Here is a 10,116-nt window from a genome sequence, read left to right as displayed (position 1 = left end):
GCTGGAAGTTGACTCCCTTTATCTCTGTCTTCCTTGATCTCTCTCCATCTTATTTTTTGAAACAGGGTCGCTTGCAGAACCCGGAGCTCATCCATTTGGCTAAACTGACTGGCCAATGAGTTCCAGGGATCTGCCCATCTGGGTTTCCCCAGACCTGGGGTTACAGATGGGCCCTGCTACACTTGGCTTTTTTATTTTGTTTTATTTTATTTACTCATTTATCTTTATGTGTTTTGCCTGAATGCAAGTCTGTGCATCCAGTGTCTAGTGCCTGGTGCCCAGAGAAGCCAGAAGAGGGTGTCAGATCCTCTGGGACTGGAGTAAGCCACCACATAGGTGCTGGGAACTGAACTCCGGTTTCTCTGGGAGTGCAGCCTCTAGCCTCTGAGTGATCTCTCCAGTCTCCCAATTCTGGGGAGCTAAGCCTAAGTCTTTATGTTTGAGCAGCCACTTCCCAGTTCCCGTCCTCTATTCCTTATTCATCCTTTTGTATCTGTATGGGTTGATGTATTATACTCTAGATTATAATCCAATAACTATAGCAAAACACTATGACCAAAAAGCAAGTTGGGAGTATCTTAGGGTGTCTACTGCTATGAGAAGACACCATGACCACAGCAACTCTTATAAAGGAAAACATTTAACTGAGGCGGCAGTTTACGGTTTCAGAGGTTCAGTCCATTATCATCATGGCGGGGAACATGGCGGCATGCAGGCAGACACGGTGCTGGAGAATTTGACATCTTAATCCAAAGGTAAACTGAAACACTGAGTGTGACTTGAGCATTTTTGAGACCTCAAAGCCTGATCCCACAGCGACACACTTCCTCCAACAAGGCCACACCTCCTAATAGTGCCACTCCCTTTGAGGGCCTTTTTCTTTCAAGCCACAGGGAGGAAAGGATTTATTTGGCTTACATTTTCACATCACTGTTCATCATTAAAGGAAGTCAGGACAGAAACTCAAGCAGGGCAGGAACTCGCAGGCCGGAGCTGATGCAGAGGCCACGGAGGAGTGCTGCTTACTGGCTTGCTCAACCTGCTTTCTTCTAGAACCCAGGACACCTACCCAGGGAAGGCACCTCCCACAATGGGCTGGGCTCCCCCATTGGTCACTAATGAAGAAAATGTCCTCCAGCTGGATCTTATGGAGGCATTTTCTCATTGAGGTTTCCTCCTTTTGAATGACTCTAGCCTGTGCCAAGCTGACCTAGACCAGGCAGCACAAACACCATGCGGCTATTTCACGGCACAGATCATCCCAGTGCCACTCAGCACAGCTCCGTCAGGTCGGCCTCTGGCCCCTCCGTGCTGGTACACTTTTGTTTCTTGAGCCCTTTTCTTTCCAGCTTGTTGTTGTTGAAGGCAGGGTTTCATTATGTAGCCCAGGCTGGCCTCAAACTTGCAGCCAACTTCTAGTCTCTGCTTCCTGGGAGCTGGGATTAAATATGTACACGCTACACCCAGATCTTCTTTTGTTCCAGAAACTTCCCAGTACCCCAGGTCCCCCCCCCAAGCTCTGGAATCAACAATTTTTCCAAAGCGTCTTGACTCCTTTTTTAAGGAAATGGTTTTTAGAAACAAAGAGGCAACACTGTGTGTTGGTTGCTCCTGGGACGCTGTTATTTCTAGGACCTATCAACAAACTATGTGTGGGCATGTATGTATATATATACATATACACACATATACATATGTATGTATGTACTAAATATAGCTATAAAATAGCAGCAAGTCTGCTCAATAAAGGCACTTGCCGCCAAATCTGATGACCTGAGTTACATTCCCAGGTCTCGGGTTGAAGGAAAGAACCAACTCCTGAGGATTGTCCCCTGAGTCATCACACACACAATAATAATAAATAAATAAAATAATCATTTTAATCATAGATAAATATAGGCTGGAGAGATGGATCAGCAGTTAAGAGCATCAGTTGCTCTTCCAGAGGACCTGAGTTCAATTCCCAACACCCACATGGTGGCTCACAGCCATCTATAATGAGGTCTGGCACCCTCTTCTGGTGTGCAGGCAGACATGCAGGCAGAGCACTGTATACATAATAAATAAATAAGTAAATCTTTTAAAAATTGTAAATATGTGTATTCAGCCTGTGTATTGTATACCACTGTTTTGACCAATGGTAAGCCACATGTAGTACAGTGTTCTCATGAGCTTACAATGGGCTGGAAATTTCTTTTTGCCTGGTGATACTGCAGCTGTCATGAAGTTGTCATTACCAGTTGTCGTATATATTTGATTTTCCAAGACAGGGTTTCTCTGTGTAGCCTTGGCTGTCCTAGGACTCGCTCCGTAGACCGTTTGTTTTGTTTTGTGTTGTGCTCACCAACACTGCCATCTGTGTGACAGTGAATGTGGAGCTTTCTGCTGGAGTCTCGCGGGCCCAGCAGAGGATATACAACTAAAGACAGTGAGGAATGACGCCCCACCTGTGAAAGTGTCATAAGGAAATAGACTATTGTGTATAATTAACATATGCTAATAGAGTCATTTTTAAGGATTTCTTTCTATTTTATGTGTGTGAGTGTTTGCCTCAATGTATATCTGTGCACCACATGAATTGCTGCTGTCCTTAGAGGTCAGATCTCCTGGAACTGAAGTGGTTGCGAGCCTACAGCGAACAGCTTGTTAAACCTTCTCAGTAGAGGGCGCTAAAGAAACACTGCGGTGGGAAGGAGCGGTTGGTTCTGCTGGAGGCTCATCTCCAGCTGGCAGACGTGACAGGGAATGGCAGCATCATGAAGTCTGTCCAGTCTTCATCCTCTGGCCAGGGGTCAGCTGGCTCTGAGCTCCGAGACGCTGGTTTCCTTAGCTCCCAGTGGTCCCCACACATCATCCCCAGACTCGCTGCGTTCCTCTTGAAGTGCTGCCCAAGCCAAAGGTTATCCTAGAACAAACATGTCTTTGGCAGGTGTCCATGCTGAGCCATCTGTGATGTGTGTGCAGACTCCTTTACAATGTAAAATACAAATGTGCCCTTATGAAATAGAATGTAAGCGCCCGTATCTGTTGCTCCTGTCATCTGTCACAGCTAGACCACAGACTGGATGATTTATGACAATAAAAATTTATTCTCACGGTTCTGGAAGTCAGAAGTCCAAAATCAAGCTGTCTTCAGTCCTTCCACCCCTCCAGAGGCCCTAGGGAGAAATTTTCTTGCCTCCTCAAGGTCCAGGCATCCCTTTGCTCCTGACGACCTAACTCTAGTCTGCTTCTGTCTCTAAGTGGCCTTTTCCTATGAGTCTGTGTCTCGACCCCCCTCTGCCTCCCCATTGTGAAGATACCTGCTGTTGCACTTTTGTCCTAACGTAAGTCAGAATCATCTCATAATACAATTTTGGTTAAGGTGTTTCAACCCAGCTTCGACTAGTGGAGGGTCTGGTCAGTTTTCCTTCTTCAGCAGCTGGTCATCTCTATACTCCACCCGTTCCTCGTCCATCATATTGTGAACCACTGTGTATCTGCCCCCATGGCCTAAAGCCCCAGTACAAGACAGCTAAGGGCAAATGAGGTATACCTTGCTGCTCCAGAACCCTCGAGCCTACCCATGGAAGCCTAGGAAGACTAGTGTCGTAGAAACTCTGATTTTCAAGTGTAACATCCGTTGTCATTCATCAGAGTGACGGTGACTGGCACTCTCTCATACTAGGGATACTAGGAGAGGGTCCTTAGATCCTTGACTGAGATTCCACACTCTCCCTCCTACATCCTCTCTCAGTCATACATAATTCCACCCCAACTACACATTATCTCAGGAGGGGTCATAGTATGTAGGAGATGGAAAGTTAACCAGAGGGGGAGAGCCAGCTATACAGTTCTGGGGAACTTGTCACCCGTGCTGGGGTCAGACTTTTCAGTGGCAGTAGTGATATGTTGTTTGTGTTTTAACAAATAAAGCTTGCCTGAAGATCAGAGTGCAGAACTAAGCCACTAGAAGCCAGGGAGTGATGGCTCATACCTTTAATCCCAGGACTCAGGAGGCAGAAGCAAAGGGATCTCTGTTAGTTTAAGGCCACCCTGGGCTACACGAGATTGAATCTGTCTAAAAGAGAAACAGTTCACACAAAGGTGATCTCAGCATTTGGGATCCCATACCTTTAATTCCAGCTCTAGGAAGGAGGAGACAGGAGTGATATGGGGAGGAGGATAGAGGAATATAAGGTAAGAGGAGATAGGAACAATCCCTCACCCATGTCCCTAAGTAATCCCAATAAACTCATTGGTTCACCAAACTAGACTCCGGTGACAGAGTTGCTTTGGTCTGTGGTTGTTGCCCCTGGGGGTGAACTCATTACCCCAGGAGAAGCTGATGCAAGCTTCTAGGTACCCTCAGGCCACTGCCACACATACACTGTGCCCTATAGCTACACTTAGCTCTTCCTTGTTCCTGGACACCCTGTGTGGGCTCACCTGGCATCCTTCTCTTGATCAGGTTGTAAGTGACAAGCAGCTAGGCCTGTTGCCTGACTTCTGTTGCTGTGTTGTGTCCTGGTGGCCACAGAAACCATCAATCTTCCAAAGCAGGTCTTACCTCAGGTCTTCTAGTACATCTGTACACACCTGTGATTTCCACACCGATTCACAAGTAGAGCCTCGTTCAGGCTGTCACAAATCCAACCCACTTGGAGAAGGTCCACACCAGTTCCTAACCACAGGCTGACGAGAGAGAGGCTCTTTGGACTTTGGTCTTGGGGGACAGAACTAGAAGACAGCAGAGGGTCTGGGAACTCTGCTGGCTAACTGAGCGAGGCATTAGTAACTTTCTGAACAAAAACCGGAGCAAGGCAGAGACTTGCTCCCCCAACTCAACTCCCCTACAGAATGCAAGAGAGGAGGCTAGCAAGGCGGGCAAAGGAGAGAACAGTGGGTTCTCACTGCTCATGGCGGTCCTAAGTGTCGTCTTGAATACAAAGCCACTGTTCTTAAGGGGACTACCGTTAGGTTCTTGTATCCCTTGCTCATGTTTCAGTCACACAATCAACAGGAGCCCTCGTGTTGTCTCTGTCTAAAACTGCCCTGTTATGTATGCAGTTATTGACTTCTTAACATTGAGCCCATGGCCAACCACACTGCGTAACTGGGACCCGAACAAAGTTCCCTAACACTTGTACTTTCTGTGTTAGAAACACCGTGGCCTTCTTTCTCTCGGGAACATGTCAGCACCTGCCCTGGGATCTGTTTTACATGGTGAAATCCCCATGAAAAATCCCCCAAAGTGTGAAGAACAAGGCACTGCTGACCACAAACAGAGAACTTCTATTTCCTGGGAGCTGGACTAAGCAAGCAGACAACAGATGGACACAACCTACTGTAAGAGGTTGAAAGGGGGAGGAAAAAAAGAAAGAAAGAAACTGGAGCACTTCCCCAAATGTAGTTAATTTATAACTGAGCAAATAGCGTTGAGAAACTAAATGAGGGCAGGAAGGAAAGGGTCCATCGTGATCTGAGTCTGGCCATGAGGTTGTTGTGATTTGGGGCAGAGACAGCCGAGAAAAACCGGGGAAAGCTTGGTTTCCAAACGTCACAGGAAGCCCCTCCCCTTGTTTCCTTCCTTTCCTCTAGGCCGAGGAGCCTCCAGCTTGGGAAGCCAGCAGGACAATACCTCTATGTCCAACTAAGACCCACCCTATCTTTGGATGAAGTCCTCTGGAGTGGACACTCAGAATCTTGTCTGCCGTTCCTACAGTGTTGCCTGCTCCAGCACTGGCCACCTCTGCCTGCCTCTCCTTCCTCTTCCTCAGTGTGTGGTGACAGGGAAGCTTCTCATGGAGGAAGGCAAAGGATCCCTATTGGTCTCGGGCCAGCAGCCTCCCACCCACCCAGAGACTAATCTGGGCACACACTGACTGAACAACCAACTTTGATTTCCGGTAAGTGGAGGATAGGGGCTGAGACCTCTGTTCAGGCCATGGTTGGTAGGCAGGGCCAGCAGGCCACCATCCTCCTGAGGAGCTAGGTATGAACGGGGACTTCCCAGGGTATGGGAATCCCAGGGAGGCCCCTTTTGCCCCAAGCAGGAATCCAGCAGCCCAGTGGATGAGGAGTTTAAATGTTAGAACCAGAAAAGGCAAGAGTGACCTCCACCGTTCCAGGGGCTCTGTGTCAGAGGCAGCTCATTCCTGATTTGAACTCCAAATATTGAGGCATGAAAACCAAAGCTCCCTGCATTGTGTGATTTCTTGTGGTGTCCACAGCTGTCCTCTGAACTTGGGAACAGACTCAACTGACCTTTGCCCCTGGGACAGAGGATCTGAACCACTGTCCCAATCCAAATCTTCAAAGGGATTGCCAGTCTGAACCCTCACTCTCTGAAGTGGACAAGCTTACATCCCACCACGGGTCTGTCTGGGCCCAGGAGACTCTGCCCCAAACAGAAGACCCTGGGATACCCAGGAGACACTACCCAGGCCCAGGAGACCCTGCCTCCACACAGGAGCCCCTACCCAACCCAGGAGCCCCTACCCCAACTCAGGAGACCCTACCCAGGACCAGGAGACCCTACCCCATCCAGGAGACCCTACCCCCACTCAGGAGCCCCTGTCCCCACTCAGGAACCCCTGCCCCAGCGTAGCCACCACACAACAGCCATGATGGAAGAAGACACAGAAGTATGGCAACAAGTGTTTCAGGAGCTGATTCAAGAGGTGAAACCATGGCACAAATGGACCCTCACACCAGACAAGGACCTTCTTCCTGATGTTCTGAATCCTGGATGGATACAATACCAGCAAAAGACCTTTGCCAGGTGAGCGAGTCACGATGGTCTGCACAGCAGACAGCTCTTACCATTCTTCTTTGTTTCTTACTCATCACTATTCTCCTCTATCCAGGCTTGCATGCTGAAGAACACAGGAAGGGATTCCAATTTATTAGAGACGGGGGATCCCGCTCCATTACTAGGAACTTAAGACAGTGGCAGACCTAAATACTAAGAATTCTGGCTGGGAAGTGAGACAGTCAGGAAGGGGAGGGTGGAGGCTCATTTACTCCAGGGGCTCTGCATTTCCTACCTGCCTTGAAAGATTCCCTCTTCCTGGAGTTCCTGAGAAGAGACAGGTTTATCCTGGGGAGTCTCTTCAGGACAGATCACAGGTACATGGCCCAAAGCGGCTCACGGCAATCATGTCGCTCTCTACTACGAGCCAAGATATTCTCTCTCAAATAGGACTTTCTGGGGCCACCCAACAGTCTGTTTGTTTGTGTTTGTTTGTTTGTTGAGACAGAGTTTCTGTGTAGCTTTGGAGCCTGTCCTGGAACTAGCTCTTGTAGACCAGGCTGGCATCAACCTCACAGAGATCCGCCTGTCTCTGCCCCCCCCGAGTGTTGGGATTAAAGGCATGCGTCGCCACCACCACCCAGCACCACCCAACATTTTGCCCTTTCTTTTCCATAGAAAGTAGGTGCCCCAAAGCCTAGGGGTGGAGGTAAGAGGGCACAGAGGGTAGAGTCCTGAGATCTGTCATGCCTGCTGCGCACTGTGAGGAGACTGGCCCTTTCCCAGGCAGAAGCTGACTTGGGAAGCTCCAGAGCAAAGCCTTAGTCTGTTTATTTGAGAACCTGAGACTCTGGCCTGGCACACAGTGGAGCAAGAGTGCTGAGACCAGGCCAGTGTGGGTGGCAGACAGCTCAGGACAGCTCAGGCAGCTCCTTGTGCAGAACTGAGGGAAGGTTCCTGGCCAGTACACTTCGTGGAACTAGGAGCTAGCTAGCCTCTCAGCATCTCCTTCTCTCGGTTCATTTCCACATTTGTCCTAAGAAAGCAGGCTAAGATCAAAGCATGGAAAAGAGGGGCCTGGGGTTGTAGATCAGTGGTACATTGATTTAGCATGGATAAAGTCCTAGGAGGAGCTTCCTTGTTCTGCCCAGCCTCCTCCAACGTTCCTACCTCAGACTGCAGATTCTCCTGCCTCAAGCAAAGTGAGGATCAACAGCTATAGAAAAAAAAATCCCAGCATTTAACCGAATGCACAGCTCCCAAGGCTACCCAAGGCAGAGAGGGCTGGGGCCTTGAGAAAGGAGATCTGGCTGCTGCTCAAGTCCCATCAACAGGTTCCATGGTCCCAAGCTGACTGAATCAAGAGAGCATTTATGGGTTATTTGATGAGCAATAAATACCCCCCCCCACGCTGCAGTCTTCTGGCTTTGCACAGCCCCTGTTCTAGGAAGCATAGGCTTCTCCTGTCTTCCTTCACTGTTCCTAGCAGGCGTTTGTGCAAACGTCTTAGAGAAAATGCTCTCTCTGCTGAGAAGGTGTGTCATTCTGCGCCCTGTTGGAGGCAAGCCCTGAGAAACAACGCAACATTCTCTGGTGTATATAAGAAAAATTAGGAGTTGGGGGGGCACAAAAAAAAGAGAGAGAGCTGGAAGGTGATCTGTGGGGATTTATAAATCATGGGACCTGAGGAACAAGAGCAGGCAAGATGTCTCTGAGGCAGGAGGCTGCAGCTCTTTCCTGACCTGCTGGTGACTTACCTAGCACCCACTTATATCCACTTGCTCATTTCAGCATGGGGTCCTTGGAAGGCTGTGGCATGTATAGCCTTGAACACATTTACATTGATGTTTGAAGAAACAATGGCTTAGGGTTCAGATACCAGAGCTCCAGTCCCAGCTCACGAACCCCAGGTCCTGGGGTGTGGTGAGGTCCCATTGTGTGCCTTGCCTCTGAAATGTACAATACACACACTGGACCTAGAAAATGCCCGGGGTCCCTTTGGAGTCAGAAGGTTGGTGACTTGCTGTTTGCATAGCAAGCATCTAACAATGGCCACAGAGAATATTGGTGAACAGGTGGGAATGAGGAAGAGGGGCTCGCTCACTTCTCTCACGGCTGGTGAGAGGCTCCTTCTCCCTCCGGTACCTGCCCACAGCTTGGCTGAAGCTCTCGCCTGGTTCTCCACAGGTTCATCTGCCCCAGCTGCTCTCGCAGTTGGGCCTCTGGCTGTGTCCTGGTGGTCTTCCACATGCGCTGGTATAAGAAGAACAGCAAGGGACATGTGAAGATGAGGGCCTTTGCTCAGAGATGTAACAGGTGCCCTGAGCCTCCATTTGCAGCTCCAGAGTTCAGCTGGGACAACATCTCGAGGATCTTGAGCAATCTGGTCTTCAGAATTCTGAGGAAGAGCTACGGAGAAGAGTTTAAGGAAATGGCTGAGATTCCTTTGCTTGGAGACAGGGGTCTTGAAGGCCCACATGACAGCAACAACTGTGAGGCCTGCCTGCAGGGCTTTTGTGTTCAGAGTAGCTCAGGCCTAGCCTCAAAACCACCAGCATGCCCATTGTCTCCCGCCTCCTCTAAGTCAACTAGGGAGCCTATGGCCACTGTCACGCGCAGCAACGTCTCCTGCTCACAGCCTTCCTCTAAAGTGGGAAAGCCCCAAGCATCAAAAGTGGACGCCAAAGCCAGTAACCCTACCAAAGCTGACCCTAAGGTGAGCCATGCCTCAAACCCATCAACTGTCCCAATCTTGACAACCCAACAGTTGGCACCTGTAAGCTCACCTGCCCCTAGATGTGTCATTCAAATGCCTTCTCCCGTCAAGAGCAGCGGAACAGCAGGTACAGGAAACAAGACCTCCAGGTCCAAGATCCCAGAGGCATTGCCCCCATCCTCCGCATTTGTCCCAACCATTTCCTCCTCGTTCATCCTACCGACTCCCTCCTCCTATGTCCCACCCACTCCCGCGTATGTTGTGCCCAATTCTGGGAGACCACGAGCAGACATCACTGGCCAGGTAGAGAGAAGCAGCCATATCCACCCAGCAGGTGAATCCTGCTGCTGCAAAGCTTGCTGCGGGGCCTGCCACGAGTACTGCTGCAGATGCTTCTGTGAGTGCTGCAAGGGCTTCTGCGAGGTCTTCTGTAATTGCATGGGACATAAACCGTTTCGACTGCTGGTCTTTCTAATCTTTGCAGCTGTCGTTGTGACACTTTTCATAAAATATGGCATCTGAGCCTTGAAGAAAGAATGCTGGATGGCAAAAAAAAAAAAAAAAAGTTACAACATCCCCAAAAAGTCAGATATTGTGTAACCTTTTATATGAAACATCAATAAAATCAGGGGAACCCAGAGTTGGCTACCAGGGCTGGAGAAAGGGA

At 49.3% G+C, this 10,116-nt stretch overlaps 1 protein-coding gene across 1 annotated transcript; it reads left to right on the top strand.

Moving 5' to 3' along the window:
• The first annotated feature begins 5,176 nt into the window (after nucleotides 1–5,176).
• Nucleotides 5,177–10,089, top strand: Rtp3 (receptor transporter protein 3). The gene is made up of 4 exons (XM_050139227.1): nucleotides 5,177–5,328; nucleotides 5,581–5,888; nucleotides 6,570–6,763; nucleotides 8,921–10,089. The coding sequence occupies exons 3-4, from the start codon at nucleotides 6,606–6,608 to the stop codon at nucleotides 9,969–9,971; spliced, it is 1,209 nt and encodes a 402-aa protein (XP_049995184.1). The 5' UTR covers nucleotides 5,177–5,328; nucleotides 5,581–5,888; nucleotides 6,570–6,605; the 3' UTR covers nucleotides 9,972–10,089.
• Nucleotides 10,090–10,116: the final 27 nt, after the last annotated feature.

This window comes from Alexandromys fortis, unplaced genomic scaffold, assembly GCF_014885135.2.
Source record: "Alexandromys fortis isolate MF-2015 unplaced genomic scaffold, M_Fortis_MF-2015_v1.1 scaffold_36, whole genome shotgun sequence".
NCBI lineage: Eukaryota > Metazoa > Chordata > Mammalia > Rodentia > Cricetidae > Alexandromys > Alexandromys fortis.
Note: the sequence above shows the minus strand (reverse complement) of the source record. Positions and strands in the feature narration are given on the sequence as shown.